Source organism: Hypanus sabinus, chromosome 3, assembly GCF_030144855.1.
Source record: "Hypanus sabinus isolate sHypSab1 chromosome 3, sHypSab1.hap1, whole genome shotgun sequence".
Classification (NCBI taxonomy): Eukaryota; Metazoa; Chordata; class Chondrichthyes; order Myliobatiformes; family Dasyatidae; genus Hypanus; species Hypanus sabinus.
In genome coordinates this window covers 50,792,344-50,819,870 of record NC_082708.1, presented here as the reverse complement: position 1 = coordinate 50,819,870, position 27,527 = coordinate 50,792,344, and the positions used below count along the sequence as shown (strand labels likewise).

Genomic DNA, 27,527 nt, shown 5'->3' with positions numbered 1-27,527 from the left:
GACTGGAAACCTGTGACTAGTGGTGTGCCACAGGGATTCATGCTGTCCTTTGTTGTTTGTCATCTATAATCAGTGATTTTGATGATGATGTGGTCAACTGGATCAACACATTTGTGAATGACACCAAGATTGGGGTGTAGTGGGCAGTGAGGAAGGTTATCATGGCTTGCAGAGGGATTGGCATCAGCTAGAAAAATAGTCTGAAAAACGGCAGAGGAATTCAATGCAGACAAGTGTGTTTGCCAACTTCTTGCAGCAAATTTTGATTCTTGCTTTGCTATATTCACAACCAAATCAAGCTCAGAATAATTTATTTTGGAAATCAACACTAATCTCTCTGCTTCTCCACTTGCCATTCTTTTCCAAGTCAAACATACATCAATCCCTATCATTTCACACCCCTTAAGCAATTTTTGGCCTGTATTACTACATTTATTTTTATGTACTTTTTCTTGTCATGTGCCTTCTGAAAATTATTCCATAGATCTGCAAAATCTATATCAAGTTATTCATTTCCTCAAAATGGCTGACAATCATAGTTACTCTGCTATCCTTGATTAAAGTATGATTTATAAAGTATATTATCACCATTCAAACTTAAATTTGAGTTTCCTCAGTTGACATTTAATTAATTAGTCACTTTTATTCATTTGCCCTTTTTTTGATTAGGGTAATGTTACAGCTCTTCAGCGACAGTGAAAGACAGTCACATTTGGGAGGAGAGCGGTCCTGTTCTACACCAGACTAATAGTAAAATGTTTATTGATTCCCTTGTGCTATATGTACCCCTGCCAAGATCAATTATGTTCAAAGACTGATCACCCACATCATAAAACATGGCAAATAATGATAAGTACCCCTAGCCTCCTGCTGCATCCTGTGCATTAAAAACGTTGAACTTGGATGCCACACCAGGAATGGTGTCCATATCTCTGTCCTCTATTATGAGAAGAATATTTTATTTTTAAACACCTTTTCCACTGGTTCTGCAAAGCATACTATCGGAACAGATGGTGTACATTTATCAAGAAACCCTGAACAAGCTCAATGTTTAGGTAATTGAATGCTGTGGAGGGTCTTTAAAATTATGAAAGGATCGATGGGTATTTGTTGGAGAAAGTAAAATAAAGGGTGCTAATGGCATTAAAGAATTCAGGGGAAAGAACAGGAATCTGCCATAAAAAATGAGTAGTTGAGATGAAAAGCATTGATGCATTAAAAGGAAAAGCTAGATGAGTATGTGACAATAAAACACCAGAAGAACAGACTAATGGAGTTAGAGGAAGGCATGTATGCCGACGGTTTTGTATGGAGGTGAATTTCTGACAGTGGGATGTTCTATACTATAGATTCTCTGGTTCAGCTTTTTCTCTCGTGTAATATGACATAATTATCAAAGAATTTGGTCTCAATGTTATAATGGTTACTTTATAATTATTACTATAAGAAGTTGTTTTGCACTTTTGCACCAAGTTTGGCGACTATTGAATTTATTTTCTAAGTTTGAAACAAATCAAATTAAAATGCAATCTGATAGTTTCAATTCATTTTCAGACTTTGAAAGAAAGCTTTATAAAAGCAATCGGAGTTGGAGTTGCTTTTGATCTACAGAGGATTGAGTTCCATGTCTCACCATTACATTTGGAAGAAGGCCAGATTTATAAGGAGACAGTAATGTTTTTGGATGGAGAGCAGGAAGAAGACTGGGTGTTTGAGGTAAAATAACATAACTTTAGTAGTAATCAATATTAGTTAAAAATGCTCACTATTTGTGTCTGCTAGCTCGATTTTTCTTCTCCCTCATGCACTGTTTATTCAATAGTTTATAAGTGATACTTCTAAACTATACTTTCTTTCTTTACTATCTGCAGCCATGCAGCTACCATCAGCTGTAGAAATAAGTGTAAATTTATTTCATCCAAACCTTGCTGTCTATATCCTATTCTACATCTTGCACCCAATTCACTGTACTCACCAAGCCTATTGAGTCCTGTTTTCCTCCTAGTTTCTTCTTGCCCAATGCAAGTGATCTTTATCTCCTCCTACAATTCACTACTTTGCTCTGCTCACTTCTGTTCTGTCATTTCTGAGGCAAAAGGAAATTGTGTTTTACTCATCCTGAACCTAAACATTACAAACTCCTCCTTTAAGCCTGCACGTTCAAAACTGCATACAAATGTCCCACATTGTAAAAGATTTCAGTTACCTCTCTTATTACCACATCATTGACAGTCATTCTTTCCCTGAAACTTCCTATAGAAAATGTTCCTAACTTTATATCACAGACATTTTATAAGTGCAAGTTGTCGTTAAAGTAGTACAGCATACTCGGACACTGCATAACGCGCCCCAGCCTAGTGCTGATTTGCTACAACGGTTATTTCATTTGTTATTAAAACTTTTTAAATAGTAAACTCATTCTAAACAACACTTAAGACTGCCATTACAGTAAACATTCAATCAGCCAATGAGAGCACTTTACATATGCTCTGAGCCACTCACAACTAATCACACTCTGCCTCCCCTGCGTGTGTAAATGTTCTTGCTCCCTCGCCAGGTCATTCTATTTTTTTCATCCATATTGTCTGGAAAACAGTCTGCAACTTCCATTGAGGGTAGTACATCTGTGATGTCTAGAAAAAGTATTAGCATGTACGTGAAACTGCAAGTGATATGACATTTGAAAGCTGGTGAGTGTCACATTGATGTTGGTGCCTATTTGAAATTGGCTACATCGACAATCAGAACAATTATGTAAAAAATGCAGACAAGATAAAAACTTCTAAAGCGATGACCTCACAGCTATCATAAACGAAGGTGACTCACTCAAGGAACCATTTGCTTGAAAAAAATGGAAAATAGGCTAAATATATGGATGGATGGATGATCAAACTCAATCAAACATTTTCCTGATGCTGATAATAATGGAAAAGACAACAAGCATCAGTAATATTCACAGCAAGCAGAGGTTGGTTGATAGATTTAAACAGCGCAGTAACCTCCATGGCATATGTATCTCTGGTGAAGCAGCTAGTGCAGACAGCAAGACCCTTAATATCAAAGAGCTTCAAGGTTTGGCAGAGCAACGCATCCTGGGTGAATCTGAGGACAATGATGGGGAAGAGAAAACACAAGAAAGAAACTTTGCCACAAAGTTCCTAGTAACAGCAACACAAATCATGGACCTGTTCATCGATAATGACCCTGACTGGGAGCGAAGCAATAAGGCAAAGAGAGGTGTTCTGGGCATGATTTCCTGCCTCTGAAAACTGCTTCATGAAAGGAAACTTAAGAAAGGGCAGTCAAATATCGACACCTACATGAAGAAGAAGCCAGAGTTAGAGGAGAACCCACAGCCTGGTCCCTCCTCTAGGGTGTAACCAATACCTACTTCCCTCCGCTGCTGCTGTGATGGGTTACTGCCCCACTGACGTACAGGTTAGGTCTATTTGCCTGTTTGTCACTCCACGAATTACTGTGCATACATAAAATAATATATATCTTGGCTTCGATTTTTTTTTATAAATCAGGCACACATGTCCATTTACGTAATGTTATAATGGCCCCGTATAGCACTCCACCTCTAAGGAACATATCCTCAGTGTTAAATTGAGCACAAATTGGAAAATTCCTTTGTGTAACGCATAGAAATGGATCTTAAAACCATCCTCATAAGTAATCATTTCCAGTGATTAGCTACATGAATACAAGTTACCAGTAATTTCTTTCTTTCATATTTTTAAAAGGATTGAGAATATTTGAATTTTCTATAACAATTTGGCTGTTAGATGAAATTTGGAGACAAAAATAGTGCAGTGTAATCGAGCGGCAGTCTCATCAAGGCCTCCATAATTGCTATAACCTCATTATCAAATCCAACAGACTATTCACTTTCCTGTATCTACTTGTTGACTGTCAATTAATCAAGTACAAGGTCAATTTGGTCCCTTTAAACATCAACATTACAAAATCTTTACATAATTTACAAGAAATCTTTACATAATTTACAGGAAATACTCTGCTTGTTTAGTGCAACCACTGAAATCCCTTCTATATCCTTCTCCAAACTCAAGCCCATAGTTTGATATCATCCACAAGCTTGGAAATGTAACATTTGGTTAAATTGTTATTAAAGGTTAATAGCTGAAAGCCCATCTTGCTTTTGTTGCAGATATTACAGTAGGGCCAGAACTTAATTTCAGCTGTCGGGCACAAGGAAAATTTGCAACCAAACAAAAATGCCTTAAGTGTACAAGGAAAATAAAGCAAAATAAAAATTTCAATATCAGCCATCCCTAAATGACTCCAATCCATTTGAACAGTGGTTCTTTTAAAGTAAATTCACTACACTGATGTAGAACACTTTAGGAGCCAAATTGACTGATATTTCCATGGAACAAATGTACAAGGCATCAAATATTCACCAAAAGGTTTTACTTCGCATCTGTGGACATTTTCTGTCTTCTGGCTATGATAATCATATTAGGTTGAGAAATTGTCTTTGATTTATTTGATGTAATTATAAGAAAATCAGATAATTTAAAATCACATTTAGAATGTTCACTACAAGTAAAATAATTTATTTGAATTTTTGTGTCCTATTTGGTGTTTTAATATTTTTGTAGGTGTAAGCTTTATTTAGTAACTTGAGTATTTCAAAGGCATGTCCATGACTTTTCAAGCAATTTGAAAATGCTATTGCACTATTTTCAAAGACTAGTCATTAATCTTATTCACCATGAACACCACTGCAAATATGATGCTTTTTTAAAAGAATTTCCAAAGGTGAAAGCATTAAATTAAGATTAATTTAATGTTAAATGTCAGTTAATATTAGCTGCTGTAGTTCTTGAGAAGTGGTTTTAAAAAATACACAAGCTTTCAAGTAGATCCATCAAGTGTAAATGTGAAGCAGATTCTAAGCTGCTTCTTATCAGCCAATCACCTTGTTGATCAGTAACAAATAAAAACAGCTTGTTATTTGTAGAAACACTTTATTTTTGTGAAATGCCTCAAGACAGTGCACAGAAACATTTATATAACATTAGAGTTCAACAGAAATTATTGCTGTTGAATGCATCGGAGATGTCAGGGGTAAGTTTTTTACGCAGAGAGTGGTGAGTGCGTGGAATGGGCTGCCGGCAACGGTGGTGGAGGCGGGTACGATAGGGTCTTTTAAGATGGATAGGCACATGGAGCTTAGAAAAATAGAGGGCTATGGGTTACCCTAGTAATTTCTAAGTAGGGACATGTTCAGCACAACTTTTGTGGGCCGGAGGGCCTGTATTGTGCTGTAGGTTTTCTATGTTTCTATGTTAACTAAAAGATAGCTCTTGGGGAATACTTCAAAGGACAAAAGAAAACCAGTTGGAGAGATTTGGGGAGTGAACTCCATAACTCCCAGTCTTGGCACTTGGAGGTGTTGGTACAGCAATTAAATTTGGGGGTGATCTAGAGTTGAAGGAATTTAGGTGTCATTCAGGGTTATGAGGATAGAAGAGTTTAGAGAAAGGAACAAAGCCAAAGAGATCTGAAAACATGTGGATTTTGAGACTGAGTTTGTGATTTACTGGGAGGCAACATTGTTCAACAATCACTAATGAGTATAAACTAATGCAAGAAAGCCTGAAATTTCTTTGTTATTCTGTGTTAGTACTATTGAAAGGCATTTGCCTGTTGTAACTAAATATAGTGCTTCAATAATTTGGAATTAATTGATTTTATTGCTATATCTAAATATTGCTAGCTCTAATTTATGAAAGTGAATCTGCTGAAGATAGGAGTATATTTCCAATGTACATCACCCGCACCATTCATTTATGTCACTCTATTGATAACAATTTAGGAGATTTGCCATTCTTTTGGTAACAAAGTTAATAAAACAGAATCCCAAGATTTTTAGGATGGGGTGGGTGGGGGACAATTGTCCAGTTCAACTGAAGATAACTAATTCAAAAACTTAATACTTTACCTGCATGTCATTTGATTCTATTAATGTAATAAGTTATATTTTATAAACTGTTGTAAAATCTGTCTTAAAAGCAATTGGTCAGTGTATTCCACATTTTAAATACATGATAAAAAAATTCTGATCTTAAATTGATTCTTCCAGTGTTAAGAAATTACCTGTTTACTATTACTGATTTGCCATTAAATTGAACAAATACTATTTACTCTGCCAATATTTTAAAATGATTCTCACAAAACCACAATTAAGTTGATTTTATGTAGGTTTATATTTCTAAAAAAAAGTCCGAGTTTCAGAATTATAATTCTCCTTTAGATGGTGTGTATAGTTTGCAGACTAATCAGTAACTAGTAAAAATTTAATAACTTCTCCATACTTAACTTTCATAATCCCAACATGTAATGTTATGAATCCTATTTGTGTTTCAACAATGATCTCCATAATCCTCTTAAGAATTTTTATGTTTGGGGTATTTCAATCAAGAATCCACTGGTGTCTGGTGCTTACGCTGTGTAATTTTGGAAACACCTACACAAAAAGAGCAGTGTGTTTGTTGACCCAGTGCAGCTACAATTTTCACATTTGCCCAGCAATGTGAAAAATTGCCCAATAAAAGCAAGACTAATCTGTCCACTTGTTTTTCTATTACTGTACTCTCAGTCATTAGCTGTGGTAGAAGTGTCATCAGTGTTGCTCTGAGATGTCATTAACTTCATCACTGCTCATTGCGGGTTCTGGCAGGACAAGAAGCCGCCTACCTTGATAAAGTCATGGTCGACACGGACAAAACAGCTGAATTTCCAGATATCCACAAGTAGCCACTTGTTACGTGGAGCCATTGGGAAGTTTAATAAGAGCTCAGACCCTTTTGGAACTTTTTGGTGGACTGCAATCATTGCAAGCAGATAGATGGAAGCTACAGGGAGATTGTCAGCCCTAAGCTGCAGGAGATGGGTACCTAGGTGCTGTCAGGAGGGGGGAAGGGAATAGGTAGCCATTGTACCCCTGTGGCCCTTCCTTTCAATAATAAGTTTACTGCTTTGGATACTGCTGAGAGGAAAGCCACAGTGACAGGGTCTCTGGCATTGAATGTAGCTCTGTGGCTCAGAAGAGAAGGAGGGAGAAGAGGCAGTAGTGATAGGAGATTCCATTGTTGGAGGAGCATCTATGGGCATGAAAGAGATGCCCTGAAATAATGTTGCCTCCCAGGTACCAGGGTCAGGGATGTTTCAAATCAGGTCCACAGCATTCTAAAGGGGGAGGATGAACAGTTGTGGTACATATGGGTGCAACCAATGTAGGCAGAAAAAAGGAAGGGATCCTGAAGGGATTTTTTTGAGGAAAGTATGCCCTGTACAAAAAGGGTGGGTTACACTTGAACCTAAAGGGGGCCAATATTCTTGAGACAAGTTTGCTAGAGCTTTTAGGGTGGGGGCTTAAACTAATTTGGCAGGGCAGTTGGGAACCAGAGTGATCGAGCTGAGGATGGGGTAATTGGTAGACAAGTCAATGTGTGTGGTGAGGCTGTGAGGACATGCAGGTGAGAGGGCAAAATGACAGTGGGATGAGTTGAAGTGTAGTATGGGGACAAAATGTAGGGGTGATGAATACAGGACAGAAGGTGTTGCGTTGAATGCACTCAGTACGGACTGTTGCGGGCACTTGTAGAGCGTTTGATACTGTCGTTGCTGGAGTTTAGAAGCAGATCTCATTGAAACCTATTGAATATTGAAAGGCCAAAGTAGAGTGGATGTGGAGAGGATGTTTCCTACAGTGGATGAATCTAGGACCAGAGCGGACAAACTCAGAATAGAGGGACATTCATTTTGAAAAGAGACGAGGAGATGACCCAGTGGGTAGTGAATTTTTAAGAATTCATTTCCAGAGATGTCTGAAGGCAAGTCATTGGGTATATTTAAAGTGGAGGTTGATAAGTTCTTGATTATTTAGGGTATCAAAGGTTACAGGGAGAAGGCAGGAGAACAGGGTTGAGAGGGATAATAAATCAGCCATGATGGAATGCTGGACCAGATTCAATGGGCTGAGTGGCCTAATTCTGCTCCTATGTCTTTTTCGTATGGGGCAAAAAGGTAACTTCCAGGAATCATTACCCTGCACATCAACAATTGTCGTGGTTGTTCGATCCAACCATATAATTTGAGTTGAATTTCAATGCAAATAATTTGACTAAGTATACTCAATCCATGCAAGTGTCAGGGAATGGTTAGTTCAAAACAAGGAATAGAATTGTCATAGCAACAGTTTGTTGCACGGAGGCACATGGAACAGGCATTAGCTGAAGTAGGAAGTTGGGGGCTAGCTAATGATTAGTAATTTTTGATGTACAGTTTGTTATTTTAAATATTGAACCCTTCCCCTCCACTGAATGCAGGAAATTACTAAAATTCATAATTCCTAAAGAAACTAAATAAATCACCTGTTTGTCTCAGACTTCCGGTGCAAAACACGTAACTGTGCTTGATTTTTTTTTGACATTTAAGTATTGGCTACAGCAAAAAGAGATTGTACTTAATACTTTCAACACAAGAAACTGTCCAAGTACATGTTAAAGACATACATACAGAAGAAAAAATACAAGCTAGATTAATAAAGGAGTGGTTAGAGATGTGGGTCTAAAGAACAGAGAAAAAAAGTCTTAGGAATATTTTGTCATGGTGGCTGAATGCTTATGAACAATATTGCTGAGCTGAACACGGAGGAAAAGAAAAGAAGCCATAATTGGGAATGAAGGGGTATTTTCTGTGGCTGGAGGAGACCATGGTAGTGAAAAACAATGGAGTAATAGTTTCTGAAGTTTGAGAAAATAAGGGTTAAGGAAGCTGCCATGGGAGATGTGTTTAGGACTGAAATTGGATGTAGAATGGATGTGTAATTTATCATTGTTTTCAAGTACAAACACTCTCAGAATCAGGTTTAATATCACTGGCGTATGTTGTGAAATTTGTTTTGTGGCTGTAGTACATTGCAATTTAGTTTTTAATGTATTGCAATAAGAAATGTATATATATTAGTGCAAAAAGAGTGGGAAAAAAAAACATAGTGAGGTAGTGTACATGGGATTACTTTCCTTTCTGAAATCTGAAGGCGGAGGGGAAGAAGCTGTTCCTAAAATGTTGAGTGTGTGTCTTCAGGCTCCTGTACCACCACCTTGATGATAACAATTAGAAGAGGACATGTCTTGGGTGATGGGCTGGTGGGGGGTATTAATGATGGATGCCATCTTTATGAGGTATCACCTTCAGAAGATGTCTTCCATGCTGGAGAGGCAAGTGCCCATGATGGAGCTAGCTAAGTTTGTGACTTTTTCTGACCCAGTTAACTTGTAAAAGGAAATGTTTAAGCACCATTTATTGCATTATTTTTCAGTAGCATGGTCATTGATTGCATAACAACAATAGTTTTTAAAAAATTAGATTTTAAAAAATTGTAAGGCTAATAAGTCAGCTGTGAGTCATGTAAGCCAGTGTTGACATACTAGTCAAGGGCACCTATTAAGAGAAAAAGCTGAAAATGTCATCAGTTTTTAAAGATAGATATAAATTTTAGATAGATTTAAATATAGATTTTTGTTCCATTCTTTGATCTTTAATACATCCACATATCTCTCCAAAATATGCAAAATGGTTAATTCAACATGCAGAACTTAGGGTATTTTTTGTGTATTAACAATAATGCTTTTAACACAGAAATTGATTCATCACAGAAGTCCAAAAAAGTGAGCAGAAGTATAAAGGAGCTATTAGTTTAGAAAGCTTTTGAGGATAACGGGAAGGGGAGGCTTAAATAACATGGATTGCTGAAATGCAGAGCTATCCATGTAGTAAAGGGAGTCAAGGATAGAAAATAGACTAGTTTGGAAAGATTCATGACTGAGCTGACTTTACCACTTTGTAAGTTCGATTGGTCAAGGACAGCACGTTGCCATTCCAGGTTGAACTGGACTGAGAGATGATCAGTGTTTGATATTGATGAAATATTCAGGAATTGACAGTGCAGAATTCCAGAGGTAGGATGAAAATGACACTTTGCCAATAAGGCAGGCATCAAGGTCTCTAGAAAAATGAGTCCGTAGGCATCAGGGAGGAAAAGCTCTTGATTGATTTAAGACAGACCTCAAGCAGATCACTATTTAACAAAAACACACACACAATCATCAGCTGTTTCATCAATGACCTGTCCTTTTATAAGATCAGTGCTGAAAATTGTGCAATGTTCAGTTCCATTGATTTCTCCTTGGTAAATGAAGCAGTGCATGCCTACGTGCAGCAAGACCCTAAGTGTTTAAGTATAGTCTGATACATAGCAAGTACCATTTGTGGTCATCCCCTATCATTTTGAAATTCAAAGCATTGCTATTGCTTGACAATTAGACTCCTGATTCAGGGTCCCAGTCAAAAAGGTTGACTATCCTTTTTGCTGCATGATCTTTTGAGTTTCCCAGCAGTGTGCTTTTGGCTTCAGATTACAGCATCTGCAGTCTCTTGTAACATCAGTAGAATTGCTGTGTTTGAAGTACAGGTCCATAAAGATGCCCAAAGCCATTGTCGATTTCACCAAATTGTCTTACGCATTGAGCAATCTAACCTCACACCGGGTTAGGCGAACATGCATCGAAACTCTTCCGCATCGACTCCTCTTAAAATCACCCACTCCCAACAGTGATACCAACTCCATCTGCAACCTCATCTTGAACATGGTGTGCTTTGGCTTTGTGATGCACCAGCACGGCTCATCCTTCGAATCTGCTTCGCCTCTGCTTGCTTTTTCATCGTTTGCAATGGTAGTTTACCATAATTTTCTTCAGAAAAAGTGTTTATTCGTAATCTTACAAGCAAACTTCTTGCCTTTCCAACTACCAGTAAACTGTTGCATGCACTTGGAAGCACCATCTGAAACCAGAGTATAGGATGGAGATTGAAAATCTGGCTGAATAGTGCTACTACAACCTCTCAATGAATAGAAATCCAAGATGGCAGCGCGACGCAGCTTGCAGTGGCCACTCTGGAACTGGTTATCTGTTATTTGTGAAGTGGGGTGCCGTGCGCAATCATAATCGATTGAAAACGGATGTGGAAATCTTTGTTGCTGCTGCTGCTGTGAGGTCCGGGACTCTGCTGGGAAGAACAGGCCCCCGGTCCACGGGGTTGCGTTGCCGATGGCCGTTGGCAGGGCTGTCTTAATACGCTCGGCAGAGGATGCTGCTTGGGGAAGCAGTGCCAGAGGGGATGGTCGTCGGCTTGGAGGTTCGACGGACTCAGGTCGCCTTCGATGTGTGCTGCGTCTGCGAGGCTGGTTTTGACAGAGCTTCCATTGTGTGTTGTGTCTGCAAGGCTGAGTCGGGTGGCGCCGGGGAAGTCCATAGCGGGGGTACTCCCTTCTGCCGCCGGCGTGGGATGGCAAGTCTGTTGGGACCCTGGGGACTTGTGGAAACTGGGTTGATTTCTTTTGAACTTGCGGTCCTTTGGCATCTTGGACTACTTTTACTGTGCTCGTTTTTTTTTATCAATTATGCTATTGTTTGCACTGTTGTAACTATATGTTGTAATTATGTAGTTTTGTGCAGGTCTTGTAGCTTTAGTTTTTGGTCTTATTTTTGTCTGGTGGATTTGGAGCTCCTTTCCGGGGAACACGCTAGACGGTAGCGAGATGTTAATGCGCAGCAGCCTCTCCCAACTCTGGATTGGGGATTGCCAAACGTTATGTGGGTTTTCTGGTGTAGACTGTTTTGTCATATGCTTTTGTGATATCATTCTGGGGGAATGTTGTCTCAATTTTTTAACTGCATTGCATTTGTGGTTTCTAAATGACAATAATCTGAATCTGAATCAATGTCAGCAAAACCAAAGAATTGATTATTGACTAAAGGAGCAGGAAACCAGAGGTCCATGAGCCAGTCCTCATCAGCAGATCAGAGGTGGAGAGGGTCAGCAACTTTAGATTGTTTGGTGTTACCTATTTCAGAGGATCTGGCCTGGGTCCAGCATATAAGTGCCATTACAAAGAAAGCACCACAGTGCCTCTACTCTCTGAGGTTTGCAAAGGTTTGGCATGTCGTCTAGATCTTTGACAAGCTACATTGATACACAGTGGAGAGTATACTGACTGGCTGCATCACGGTGTGGTATGGAAACACCAATGCCTTTGAATGGAAAAGCCTACAAAAAGTAGTAGACACAGCCCAGTCCATCATGGGAAAAGCCCTCCCTACCATTGAGCACATCTATGAGGTGTCTTGTTGCAGGAAAGCACCATCCAGGCCATCCGCTCTGCTCACTACTGCCGTCAGGATGAAGGTACAGGAGCCTCAGGACCAACTTCACCAGGTTCAGGAGCAGTTATTACCCCTTGATCATCAGGCTCTTGAACCAGAGGGGATAATCTCACTCAACTTCCCTCACACCATCACTATAATGTTCCCACAACTTATGGGCTCGCCTTCAAGGATTTATCTCATGTTTTTGATATTTATTCCTTATTTACTTAATATTTTTTCTGTTTTTGTAGTTTGTCTTTTGCACATAGATCGGCCATCTTGTGTGCAGTTTTTCATTGATTGTATTGTGTTTCTTAGTATTTACTGTGAATGCCTGCAAGAAGATGAAGCACAGGGTAGTGTACGGTGACACATGTACTTGGATAATAAATTTACTGTGAACTTTGTGTTATCGTCCAATCCCCATAACCCTTAATTTCCGCTGTAGTCAAAACTTTCCCTCTCATCTCGTCGTTCACCATTCAAAATCTTCTGTCATAAATAATTCAAAAGATCAACAGCCTTGTAATGAAAGAGATCCCTGTTCATCTGCTTAAAGTCAGGTGATGCCTTATCCTAAGGCTGGATATCGACATCCTCACCAGGTAAAGCATCCTCACAGAACCTAATTTGTCAAGTTTCCATTTTGTCCTGTAAATTGGAAATGATCAGGACTATACATTTTGGCTCAATTAAGCAGCAATTAACTGTAATTTCATGGAAATAGTTAAAAAGGTATAATAAAGACAATATACACTTTAACTGAGTTACAAATTCTCTACTTAAATGAAATATAGAATGCTATAAACCTACATTCGTTCTTATTAACTGTTGACAGAAGAATCCATCCATTGTACACTGCTGTTCTTTTGATGTAAATGAACAAAATAAACGTAGACACCTATCAGAATCAGGTTTATTATCACCGGCATGTAATGTGAAATTTGTTAACTCAGCAGTAGCGGTTCAATGCGATTAATAATATAGAAGAGAAAAATGATAATAAATAAAATGTAAGTAATAAATAAGTAAGTAATTCAATTACAGTATATGTGCATTGAATAGATTATATTAAAAAAAAAAGTGAGGTAGTGTCCAAGGGTTCAATGTCCATTTAGGAATTGGATTGCAGAAGGGAAGAAGCTCTTTCTGAATTGCTGAGTGTGTGCCTTCAGGCTTCTGTACCTCCTGCCTGATGGTAACAGTGAGAAAAGGGCATGTCCTGGGTGCTGGATGTTCTTAATAATGGATGCTGCCTCTCTGGGACACCGCTGCCTGAAGATGTCCTGAGTACTTTATAGGCTAATACCCAAGATAGAGCTGACTAGACTTACAACCCTCTGCAGCTTCTTTCGGTCCTGTGCAGTAGCCCTCCCCCATACCAGACAGTGATGCAGCCTGTCAGAATGCTCTCCACGGTACATCTATAAGAAGTTTTTGAGTGTATTTGTTGTCGTGCCAAATCTCTTCAAACTCCTAATGAAATATAGCCACTGTCTTGCCTTCTTTATAACTACGTCAATATGTTGGGACTAGGTTAGATCCTCAGAGATTTTTGACACCCAGGAACTTGAAACTGCTCACCCTCTCGACTTCTGATCCCTCAGGATTGGTATGTTCCTTCATCTTGCCCTTCCTCAAGCCCACAACCAGCTCTTTCGTCTTATTGACATTGAGTGCCAGGTTGTTGCTGCAACACCACTCCACTAGTTGGCATATTTCACTCCTGTACGCCTCCTCGTCACCTCCTGAGATTCTACCAACAATGGTTGTATCATCAGCAAATTTATAGATGGTATTTGATCAGTGCCGAGCCACATAGTCATGTGTATATAGAGAGTAGAGCAGTGAGACAAGCACACACCCCTGAGTTGCGCCAGTGTTAATTGTCAATGAGGAGGATATGTTATCACCAATCCACACAGATTGTGGTCTTTCGGTTAGGAAGTCAAGGATCCAATTGCAGATGAAGGTACAGAGGCCCAGGTTCTGCGACTTCTCAATCAGGATTGTGGGAATTATGGTATTAAATGCTGAGCTATAGTCGATGAACAGCATCCTGACATAGGTATTTTTGTTGTTCAGGTGGTTTAAAGCCATGTGGAGAGCCATTGACCTATTGTGGAGATAGGCAAATTGCAGTGGGTCCAGGTCCTTGCTGAGGCAGAAGTTCAGTCTAGTCCAGGGGTCGGCAACGTTTACCACTGAAAGAGCCAATATGGACCCATTTCCCACAGAAAAGAAAACACTGGGAGCCACAAAATGAAATAACACTGCATACAACGGGTTTTTTTTGCCTTTATGCTATGTATAAACAAACTATAATGTGTTGCATTTATGAAATTGATGAACTCCTGCAGAGAAAACGAAATTACATTTCTGCATGCAACAAAAACATTTTGAACTCTGAAAAAAAGACGTTGGGTTGAAGGTTACTCCGTAGGTAGCCTACCTTGGATCGAAGAATTAAAAGAATGCGCGCACTGGCGGGTGTCAGGCATTGGCAGTTGTGATGTATATTAATAGCGATAAAAACACGTAGCGGTGTGCTACACGCAGCGCTAAAATAAAGACTGCAGTCAAAGGTAACTTTATTCGAACTAAACAGCCTTGCTTTAAAGCCTCCCTCAACCCGTCCCCGTGGACGCGGATGCTCCAAAAGACACGTACTCACAAACCCCCGTAGGCTATCTCCCTTAGCCGGAACGGTGGCTAATTGTGAGCCGGTTCGGATGTGCCAGGAAACGGTGTCTCCGCAAAGTTTTCAGATTGTACAAGATCACCATAATCTTCAAATTTTGAATTACATTTCAAAAGCTAACAAACCACGGGGAGCCGCATCACAGAGATCAAAGAGCCGCATGTGGCTCCGGAGCCGCAGGTTGCCGACCTCTGGTCTAGTCATAACCAACCCCTCAAAGCATTTCATCACTGTCAATGTGAGTGCCACCGGGCGATAGTCATTAAGGCAGATCACATTATTCTTCTTGGGCACTGGTATAATTGTTGCCTTTTTGAAGCAAGTGGGAACTTCTGCCCATAGCAGTGAGAGGTTGAAAATCTCCTTGAATATTCCTGCTAGTTGGTTGGCACAGGTTTTCAGAGCCTTACCAGGTACTCCACCAGGACCTTCTACCTTGCAAGGGTTCGCTCTCTTTAAAGACAGTCTAACATTGGCCTCTGAGACAGAGATCACAGGGTCATCAGGTGCAGCAGGGATCTTCACAGCTGTAGTTGTGTTCTCCCTTTCAAAGTGGGCATAGAAGGCGTTGAGTTCACCTGGTGGTGAAGCATCGCTGCCATTCATGCTATTGGGTTTTGCTTTATTGGAAGTAATGTCAGAGTTGTCATACATTCGATGTTGTCTCCAACCTCATTTGAAATTGTCTCTTTGCCCTAGTGCAGATAATAGACTGTCTTCACATAATCCTCCAGATCTTCATTTTCATTGTAACATTTAAGATGATTGTTGATACTTTCAAATTCTTTCTCATTCCTAATTTGTTGAAGTAGTGAAATTGTTTCACTTTTGCTCCTAGCCGTTTCTGACATCTCCAAGCCTGAATGCTTGAAACTACAGTGAGGAAAACAGTTCTGAATTGTCCTGTTGTTTGTTTCTCACCACAGATGCTATTTTAAAACCTGTTGGCTCTAAGCACAGTGTCTAACGGCCATACAAACAGAAGTCTCCTGTCCAAATTAAAGGGTATAGTGTCCCAAATAAACAAAGGGAATCCTAGCTATTTTCTTGCTTAGTTTTTGGTCTTTACAATTTGTCCCAAATAAGTGGCTGCCCTGATCAATCAATTGCTCAGTTAACCAGGATCCACTGTATTTCATTGAGGTCACCTCATTTTTCTTCAGTATTCCTTCATAGATATTCCTTCCTCCAAGTGACCTCTACTGCACCACTTCTAGGGATGGATATGTTCAAATCACAAGCAATTAAACTAAGTGCTAGCATTCAATTTCAGCCAATTACATCCGCGTGCCACCTTTGTGCTTCACATATGTTTTCTCTATAAACATCGGAATAAGTCACTGCATTTCTATTCTGAACCAAAGTGGGGGTTATTCTTTTGTTTTTTACATTAGTCCCCCTTTACAACCTATCTAAATTCCAACCCCAGCTTGTCCCCAGACTGTGTCCTCGATTTATCTTTGTACTTAAGTCAAGCTTGGGTATGTTACATGCAGTTCTTTCATCTCTTGTTACTGTAGATTTTAAACAACTAAAGCATCCCCCTCCCACCGAGCACAGTATCCCAAAGTAAAAGAAGCCTACACATCACAATTTCCTGTTCTGTCTATTCTATCGTTTGCTACACCCTCATCCCCATTACAGTAACATTCTGTGGCACCTCAGAGCTCCCGCTGCAATTGTTCTGAGTTGGGTGCTGTTAGAGGGGAAGCGGGTAGCACAGCTGGTGGAGACAATATGGGTTTGAAGGGCATTGCGTGGAACCAATTCAGCATGAATGCCCAATCAGAATCCCTCCAAAAGTTTTTTTTTTAATTAAAAATTTAGGAAAAGTTTAAAAAATAGATTAGGGCAATTTTCACCTTGGTCATTGTATTAAAATGTGAACTGGCTCAGATTTGCCATTCCAAATCATGAAAAGCAATTCTCAGCCTGAAGGAATTGTCAGAAGAGCATTGTAAAAAGCACCGCTTTATCCTCATCTCTGAAATCAGTGACACACAGAGCCCTATGCTAATGACAATGTGGAGACTGCAGTAGGGGGCTCTGCTAGGCATAGTCACATAGAAACATAGAAAATAGGTGCAGAAGTAGGTCATTCAGCCCTTCGAGCCTGCATCACCATTCAGTATGATCATGGCTGATCATCCAACTCAGAACCCTGTACCTGCTTTCTCTCCATACCCCCTGATCCCTTTAGCCACAAGGGCCATATCTAACTTCCTCTTAAATATAGCCAATGAACTGGCCTCAACTGTTTCCTGTGGCAGAGAATTCCACAGATTCACCACTCTCTGTGTGAAGAAGTTTTTCCTCATCTCAGTCCTAAAAGGCTTCCCTTTTATTCTTAAACTGTGACCCCTCGTTCTGGACTTCCCCAACATCAGAAACAATCTTCCTGCATCTAGCCTGTCCAATCCCTTTAGAATTTTATACGTTTCAATAAGATCCCCCCTCAATCTTCTAAATTCCAGTAAGTTCTTTAAGACCCAACAATGTTGTGTTATAAATAAGTTTGTAGAACATTAGAAATGAAGACAGGCAGCTGTAGACAGCTGTGTTTCAGTATCCTGTTTGGGTTCCTTTAATTCCTGTCTCAATGCTGATGCTGCATGGTCCATTCTTTGTTACAAAACTAACGACCAAATGTTGTACATTTTTGTTTTGTTTTCTACTGGTTAGGCAGAGATCAGTATCACATATATTGATGGTCACCATGTTAAAACTTGCAATCTGCATATAAAAGCAGGCACAAACAGTCCAATTTGTAGGCTTGAGTAGTTACATAAAAAATGTAATGCGATCTTATATTGGCTACCTTACAAGGAGATAGATGCCTTTTGTCCAGAAAAATAGCAACATTAATCTTTTAACTTTAATGTCTTTTTCTCACTTAACAGCATGATCTGTATTTTTTAAACCAGGAAACTATGCTGGATGATCATCATCATGTTGCTGTTGCACTTGGCAAAGAAGACTCCATTGGCAAATGCCCTGCGCAGGTAATAATAATGCAACAGGCTATTTGGCTATTGTGTCTATGTTGCCTAATATTGACACATTTACAAGTAGTAAGTAATTTAACAAATGTATGTAATTTTATGTACCAGAAGCATCAGAGTTAACAATGAGCACTACACTTCGACTTCTCTGTAGAATTTTCTATATGGCGAATTAGGCTTGCTGGCAATTGAGGCAACAAAGTATATTCTGCTGTTGATTCTGTTTAACTTTTATTACCAAAAGGGGATGGAATGGAATATAAGCACATCTCACAAAACTTAACTGTCTGAAATTAGTAGTTGTGAACTCTAAATTTTCATTATATTTTGAGGGTCCTCTGCTTTTCCAGGTAATGAGTCATTGTGAGAATGTACTGGCAAGAGCTGTTGTTATAAGTGGAAAGCGAATGCAAAAAAAGGAGGAAAAATCTAAAAATAGTCTACATTTTTATAAATTTTAATGGTCTCTCTCTGAAGTGATCCTGATGAGAATGGTGAGGAATATCTCCACTGATAACTTTGCAGTCAAGTGAAGTCATTGCTATGAGGCAATGAGTCGGCAGATAATTAGAAAATGAAATAAAGCAGAAATTAATGAATAAGACCTTTTTTATCCTCAAATTCCCTCATACCTGCTGTGTGATGATAAAACTTTGAAATTTTAATAGTTCTCATCACTATGAAAGTGAAGAAAGGATTGTCTCTACCAAAAGTAGCATCCAACAGTTAATTGATAAGGACGGATCATCTAATAAATGGGGGTTCCTTCACCAGGAACTTAAAATACAAATCCATGTGCAATACATATTATGGGGCTCTGTTAAATGTAACTAGTATTTTGTAAGGAAGATGATGGCTGGTAATACAACTCACATTCTCTGCATTTTTTTGCTCATTAATTACTGTGTTATCCCAGCTTGTGCATTCCATACAGGGTCTTTTGATGCGTGTGCAGCTGAACAATTCAGAGCAAATGTAGCTCCTTTGTAAACGAGAGGGAAAATCTTATACTATGCAACTTACCAACTAATATTAGAAGTTTATCATATAATTTCTGTGCATACCTTTAATGTTAATACTCTTGCTTCTTTAGGTACAAGAGATTAATGGGGACCTATCCAAATTCATACTTCTGACTTATGAGGATCTAATGTCATCAGCTATTACAATGGCACCAGAAGATCCTATGTACTGGAACAACTTTAAAGCCAAAAAAGAAAGACCAAATCGCCAGCGCCAGATGCCAGTATAACTAATTACTATAAGTAGTAGTGTGAAACCTACTGGTTTTGTCAAAGATGGTGGGTTTGAAATTCTGATTCCTGACTAAATGTATGATAATGATATGTTAATAGCTTTTTGTAAAGCACATATTACAGTATTACAATCAATATTAAGTATACAACAACAGAATAAATACATACAAGTAAACTAAAATTTATTATGATTCATGAAGGAACCCACATTATTTCAAAATACTAATTATGCCTCTAAGATTCTGGGGTGTATTCTAAAGTGTACTTACTTCAGGTAACCAATGTTTCCTTAGAACAAGGGTTCCCAGCCTGAGGTCCCCAGACCCCTTGCTTAATGGTGTTGGTCCATGGCGCAAAAAAGGTTGGCTTCCCCTTCCTTAGAAACTTCTATGAATTGCACATCAAAGGCAGAAATGACTGATAAGAAGATGCCACATGAAAGATTATTAAATAGAGCATGGTATTAGGGATGACATACTGCCAAAAAAACTGATTAACAAACAATAAGCAGTAGAAGTAAATGACTTATTTTGAAGTTGGAAGGCTGTGACCATCAGGGTCCCACAGGAATCGGTACCCAAGTTGTGCCAAACTTGATGAATGAAACAAGTATCCATGTGTACTGATACAAAGCCAGGTGGCAGTGTGGGGATAATGCAGAGAGGCTTCAGGGAGAGTGGTTAAATTAATAGACAAGGACATGCAAAATACAGGGTAATGAGGTCCTTGTTCTCAAGTTCTGGTAGATCCCATACAACAATTTAAGGACTGCCACATGAATTTTGAATTTACTGTCTAGTCTTCAACTAGCAATTTCCCATTTCTGGAGTCCTTATAGTTTTTGTGTCTTACCTTCCTTTTTAAATTTTATTTCATTTCAGTGGTTTATAAATGCCTTTCAGAATCATTGCGGAATCTTCCTGAATTTACATTTTGTCAGGGGCTTCTGGAAGACACAGCTCCTCATCTAAGCAGCAAATGCAGTCCAAGTCCAAGGCCCTACTCCAAGTCCAGCCCAATAGCCTTTTAAGGACGGACTACACTTATGGGAAAGAAAACTGCTTTTAATCATTCTGACTGTACATCTGCAACTTTTGTACAAGACAATAGCAACATTCTGCATTGTTCACCCTTGAAACAGTTGTGGATTTAGTCCTCATTGTAATGCTTATTCCCAGGGAAGCTAAATACTATACCAACATCCCAATCTAGGAATCTATGGACAATGAGTAAGAGGATATCCAGAACATCTTATTCCAACCAACTTTTTAGCTGACAGGTAATTTTCATATTTACTTTCTTTTTCTTACTATCCCTTTAATACTGACTGCTTCAAAGTTGACCATTTCCCTGCCATTTACACAGTGCCCACTTAATTTCCTTTGAATACCCTCTAAATGTTTCATAAATATCACATAGGGGCAAAATCCTGCCCTACCTACACTGACAGTAACTAGTTCTGCTTCTGCTGTTCCTTCAGCCATATACTGGAGTAATTGAAATTTCCACTAACATTTTAGTTTTCTTCTCCTACATATGCATTAGCCAAAACATTGGCAAACTCAACAACTTTTTTTTCCACAACGGAGGGTTTACTAAAAAGAGAGGACATAGGTTTAAGATCAGAGGTGAAAAATTTAAAAGGGAGGGGCAGCTTCTTCACATGAAGGAATGAGCAGCCAAAATTAGTGACTGAGGTTGGTCTGTCAGAAACATTTTTTTTAAAAAGCATATAGATGAGTAAATGGATAGGGGAGGTTTGGAGGGCTATGGGCCAAATGAGCAGCACAGTCAGCATGGACGAGTTGGGCTGAAGAGCCTGTTTCTATGCTATACGGCTATGTGCCCCCAGGTTCAGTCCCCTCTTCTGAAGTGAACTTGCTAGCCATGAAAAAAGTGGACTGTTTATGGAGTGCATGCTTACTGCGATTGCCTTCTATAAAAGCTGACTAATCTAATAGCTGGGTGTGTGCCACATGAATTCTGATATAGGAATAGTGAATATATTCATTTCACTGAAGACAAATGGCTCTCAGGGACAAGGGTAATTAATGAATAATTTACAATTTTTAGTTTATATTTACTTAATGCAATTAAAGTTTTAAGCAATATATAATCTACTGGAGGAATTCAGTGGGTCAAACTACACCTGTGGGAGGAAGAGAATTGTCGATGTTTTGGATAGAAATCCAGCATCATACCTTTCCACCTACAGATGCTGCTCAATCCATTCAGTTCCTCCAGCAGATTGTTGTTGCTGTAGAGTCCAGCATCTGCAGTCTAGTCGCTCAAGGAAATTGAGCTACATTTATATATTCAGAAGCATTCAAAATTCTTGATATGTTCAACTATTTAGTTGCAAAGCTGATCAGTTATTTCTCTTTATGCCCAGTTAACTTGCTTTTTAATAATGGTCTATATCCCCAGTACAATTCCAGTTTACTTACAGAGCAAAAATGATTCATAAACAGAAATTAATACATTTTAAAAAAGTATTTTACAGATATCCATTACTTATCCATCTTATAATTTAAGTTATGGGAAGCCCAGAACCAGATAAATTAAATAAAATGGACAAGGTGGAAGAAAATCTGTATAGCATAGTGTTATTTTAATTTAATTATTTATCTCTGCTTTAATTAGTAAGCTCTAACATCAGGAATTTCAAAGCAACCAATGAAACTCACTCAAATAAATGTTCTCGTGGCCTTTGATTTCTTAGCTAATTTTAAATAACCACAAATGTGCATAAACATTGTGCTTTAATAAAGTTAGTACTACCACATTCCTCTTAAGGCGTGATTATCAAGGTCAATATATTCATCTGGTAGATTACTGCTAAGATTTACTGTATTTTTTTATCCAAATCTGCACTTTGTATGCATTATCCCAATGCATAATCAGTATATCTACTAAGTTAAATAAATTGGGATTTAGTAAAACACCAATAACATGTTACTTTACTAACATTTTATCATTTCTCTATATCACAGTAACAAATGATTAATGTTGTGACCATCCACGATGCAACTTCTTTGTAGCTTGTACCTGTCAAATGAATATCACTCCAGACTGACACAACGTGACCTTTCATTATGCCCCAAATTACCAAATCCAGCTTTCTGACTCAGATTGTTATGGCATCTGACAAAGTCTGCTGTCACTCTTTAGGTAGACCTGAAGCAGACTATTAGAGTGTTTCTCGGCTGTAATCTTGAAGTAATGTCATGCATTGATGTCAGCATCTTGTTTTAAAGCCATGTTCATTCCTGCTGGTGACAATCACAAAGCAATTATTTGTGAACAGTAACTGGAGAAAAAAAATTCACATGAATTGTAAGCCACAATGTCTGAAAGCATTCATTTTATACTACCGCAGATTGATATCAGGATATAAAATCTAAATTTTGGATTTAGGCTTGTGTTTTATAATTTAGTTGCAAGAAAAAGTTTGTGAATGTTTTGCAGTTACCTGGTTTTCTGCATTAGTTACTCATAATGTGGTCTGATCTTCATCTAAGTCACATTAATAGACAAACACAATCTGCCTGAACTAATAATGTACTACTTCTCGTCAGAACTGAATACACATTTAAACAAACAGTCTAAGTTTTAAAAAAAAAGGTATGTTAACCTCTGGAGTAACACTTTCTACAAAATCTATTTAGAGTCAGGTGTTCCAATGAGATGAGATTGGAGCTGTGGGTTGTAGAGGTGCCCTACCCTATATAAAAAAAAAAGACAGAGACTGCTCTTCTCAAGAAAGTTCTGTTTCTGTGCACCATGCCTCGATCAAAACTTTCAGGGTCCCTTAGAAGAATTGTAGAGATGCATGAAGCTGGAAAAGGCTACAAAAGCATTTCTAAAGACATGAGTGTTCATCAATCCACAATAAGTGAAATTGCCTCCAAATGGAGGGCATTCAATACTTACTACTATCTCTAGGAGTGGGCATCTTGCAAAGATCACACCAAGAGCACAACATGCAATGTTGAAAGAGGTGAACAAGAAGCCAAAGGCAACAGCAAAAGACCTGCAGACAACTCCAGAACTTGCTAAAGTTTCTGTTCATGTGTCCACTATAAGAAAAACACTGGTCAAGAATGGTGTTCATGGAAGGACATCACAAAGGAAACAATTATCCAAAAACTAAATATTGCTGCATGTCTCAAGTTTGCAAAAGACCACCTGGATATTCCACAACGCTTCTGGGACAATATTCTGTGGACAGATGAGATAAGAGTTGAACTTTTTGGCAGAAATGCACACCAAAATCAAAACCTCATCCCAACTGTGAAGCATGGTGGAAGGTGCATCATGGTTTGGGGCTGCTTTGATGCCTCGGGGCCTATTCAGTTTGCAGTTGTTGAGGGAACAATGAATTCAAAATTGTATCAAGACATTTTACAGTAAAAGGTCAGGGTAGCTGTCTATCACCTGAAGCTTAATAAAAGATGGATGATGCAACAAGACAATGATCCAAAATTCAAGAGTAAATCAATAACAGAATGGTTTAAAAAGAAGAAAATTTGTGTTTTGTAATGGACAAGTCAGAGTCTAGACCAGGGGTCGGCAACGTTTACCACTAAAAGAGCCAATATGGACCCATTTCCCACAGAAAAGAAAACACTGGGAGCCACAAAACGAAATAACACTGCATACAACGGGTTTTTTTTGCCTTTATGCTATGTATAAACAAACTATAATGTGTTGCATTTTTGAAATTGATGAACTCCTGCAGAGAAAACGAAATTACATTTCTGCATGCAACAAAAACATTTTGAACTCCGAAAAAAAGACGTTGGGTTGAAGGTTACTACATAGGTAGCCTACCTTGGATCGAAGAATTAAAAGAAAGCGCGCACTGGCGGGTGTCAGGCATTGGCAGTTGTGATGTATATTAATAGCGATAAAAAACACGTTGTAGCGATGTAGCGCTACACGCAGCGCTAAAATAAAGACTGCAGTCAAAGGTAACTTTATTCGAACAGCCTTGCTTTAAAGCCTCCCTCAACCCGTCCCCATGGGCGCGGATGCTCCAAAAGACACGTACTCACAAACCCCCGTAGGCTATCTCCCTTAGTCGGAACGGTGGCTAATTGTTCGGATGTGCCAGGAAACGGTGTCTCCGCAAAGTACAAGATCACCATAATCTTCAAATTTCGAATTACATTTCAAAAGCTAACAAACCACGGGGAGCCGCATCACAGAGATCAAAGAGCCGCATGTGGCTCTGGAGCCACAGGTTGCCGACCTCTGGTCTAGACCTTCACCCAATTGAGATGCTGTGGCATGACCTGAAGAGGGATGTTTGTGCAAGTTATCCCAGAAATATTGATCAACTGAAACAGTTTTGTATGGAGGAATGGTCTAAAATTTCACCTTGCCATTGTGCAAATCTGATCAGCAGTTACAGGAAATGTTTAATGGAAGTTATTGCTGCTAAAGGTGGTTCTCCTAGTTAAATACAATTGTTCACATACATTTTCCAGCCTGGTCTGTGAATGATGAAACAATCTTCAATAAAGACATGAAAAGTACAATTGCTGTGTGTTCTTAGTTCAGGCAGATTGTGTTTGTTGATTATTGTGCCTTAGATGAAGATCAGACCACATTTTATGAATAATTAATGCCAAAAACGAGGTAATTGCTAAGGGTTCACAAACTTTCTTGCAACTGTATATTTTTAAATAATTTAGCTATTGTGCATTTTAATAGCAAATTTGATACGCATGTCCTCATCAATTGTAGATTTAGAAGGAGGAATTATTCTGGGGAAGAATTCCAGAGGTAACACCCTAATTGGATGAAATCCCAATGAGTAGCAAGAAAAAAATTAAAACAGAGCAAGTCAATATTGCTAACCACCAACAGGACATTAACTGCCTAGACTTTAACACTCATCTCTCCTATTCCAACCTCACTCTTTCTGAACGCTCAGTTCTCCGCTCCCTCCGCACCAATCCTAACCTTACCATCAAACACGCAGGTAAGTGTGGAGGGTACTGTAGTAGTCTGGCAGACTGACCTCTACCTTGCTGAGGCCCAGTGCCAACTACCAGACACCACCTCTTACCCCTCGAACAGGACCCCACCAAGGAACACCAGGCCACTGTCTCCCACACCATCACCAACCTTATTGACTGGTGATCTGCCATCCACCACCACCAGCCTCAGAGTTTCTGCACCCGGCACCTCCCATTTCTACCTCCTACCCAAGATCCACAAATCCACTTGTCCAGGTAGACCCATTGTTTCTGCTTGTCCCTGCCCCACTGAACTCACATCAGGATACCTCTACTCTGTTTTATACCCCCTAGATCACTCCCTGCCTATCTACATCCATGTCACCTCACACACTCTTGATCTTTTCAAGGATTTCAAGATCCCTGTCCCATATCATCTTATTTTTACTATGGATGTCCAGTCTCTATGCACTCCCAACTCCCACCAGGAAGGCCACAAAGCTCTCAGGTTTTTTCTGGACACCAGTACCCCCCACCACCACACTCTTCCGCCTAGCAGAACTTGTCCTCACTCTAATAATTTCTCCTTTGGCTCCTCCCACTTCCTTAAAACCGAAGGGGCAAGCCATGGGTACTCACATGGGTCCCAGCTATGCCTGCCTTTTTGTCAGCTACGTGAAACAGTCTGTGTTCCAAGCTTTCACTGACGACCGTCCTGCACTTTTCTATGCTACATCAATAACTGCACCCATGCTGAACTCGTCGACTTCATGCACTTTGCTCCAACTTCCACCCTACCTGCAAATTCACCTGGTCCATTTCTGCCACCTGCCTTTCTCGATCTCACTGTCTCTATCTCCAGAGACAGCTTATCCACCAATGTCTATTACAACCCCACGGACACTTACTACCTGAACTACAACTCGTCCCACCCTGCTAGAGATGTCCTCCTTTTTCTAAGAAAGGGGCTTCCCTTCCTCCACCATCAATGCTGCCCTGAACTTCATCTCTTCCACTTCACGCATGCTTGCTCTTACCCCATCTTCCCACCACCCTACCAGTAATAGCGTTCCTCTTGTTCTCACCTACCACCACACCAGCCTCTGCATTCAGCACATAATTCTCCAAAACCTCTGCCACCTCCAACGGGATCCCACCATCAAGCACATCTTTCCCTCCCCCCCCCCCCCCCCACTTTCTGCTTTCTGTAGGGATCCTTTGATCAGTTCATCCCTCTGCACTGAATTCCTCCTTGGCACTTACCCTTGCAAGCTGAAGAAGTGCTTCACCTGCCCCTACACCTCCTCCCTCTCTATCATTCAGGGCCCTGAACAGTCCTTCCAGGTGAGGCAACACTTCACCTGTGAGTCTGTTGGGGTCATTTACTGTGTTTGGTGCTCCCGGTGCGGCCTCCTATATATCGGCATAGATTGGCACTATTTGCCAGAACAAGCGGGATCTCCCAGCGGAACATCGATTTCTCAAATTTCTAGTAATGGTTCCCACCTCCCCCCTTCACAATTTCCCATCCCCTTTTTCCTCTCTTACCTTATCTCCTTGGCTACCCATTGCCCAGTCGCCTCCCTCTGGTAGTTTTCCCCCCTCACCATTCCCCGTTTTTCTTTGTCCATGGCTTTCTCTCTCTTTCACCAATCAACTTCCCAGCTCTTTACTTCATCCCTCCCCCTCCACGTTTCACCTATCACTTGGTAGTGATCCCCCCCCCGACCCCTACTTTTTAAATCTACTTCTCAGTTTTTTTTCCTCGAGTCCTGCCGAAGAGTTTCAGCCCAAAATGTTGACTCTACTTTTTTCCATCGATGCTGCCTGGCATGCTAAGTTCCTCCAACATTTTGTGTGTGTGGCTTGGATTTCCAGCATCTGCAGATTTTCTCTTGTTTGGTATTCAATATTGCACATGGTCCTGTATTTTCCATATCTGCTTGAAAACATGGCATGGACAATATTGACAATCAGAAAGTGATTAATTATGTAATAATAATCTACATTGCTTCAGAAATAGTCTGGTAAAACATACTCAGTAGCCACTTTATTAGGTACAACTGCTAGTTACTGTAAATATCTAATCAGCCAATCATGTGGCAGCAACTCAGTGCATAAAAGCATGCAGACATGGTCAAGAGGTTCAGTTGTTCAGATCAAACATCAGAACGGGGAAGAAATGTGATCTAAATGTCTAACTGTGTTTTTCAAACATTCCAGACAGTGGTTTGAGATCAGGGTGCTGATCTAATGGGATTTTCAGCCCCTAGAGTTTACAGATAATAGGACAGAAACAATCAGTGAGTGGAATCTCTGTGGGCAAAAATGCCTTGTTAATGACGAAGGCCAGAGGAGAA

General features: G+C 39.6%; 1 protein-coding gene across 1 annotated transcript in view; it reads left to right on the top strand.

Moving 5' to 3' along the window:
* Positions 1-26,899, top strand: part of aasdhppt (aminoadipate-semialdehyde dehydrogenase-phosphopantetheinyl transferase) — a 62,281-nt gene extending 35,382 nt beyond the window's left edge. Inside the window, exons 4-6 of the mRNA XM_059964310.1 lie at positions 1,555-1,716; positions 17,868-17,945; positions 19,039-26,899. Of these exons, the coding sequence (XP_059820293.1) occupies positions 1,555-1,716; positions 17,868-17,945; positions 19,039-19,197 (399 nt within the window). The 3' untranslated portion in view covers positions 19,198-26,899. The remainder of the gene's footprint in view (positions 1-1,554; positions 1,717-17,867; positions 17,946-19,038) is intronic.
* The last annotated feature ends 628 nt before the right edge of the window (positions 26,900-27,527 follow it).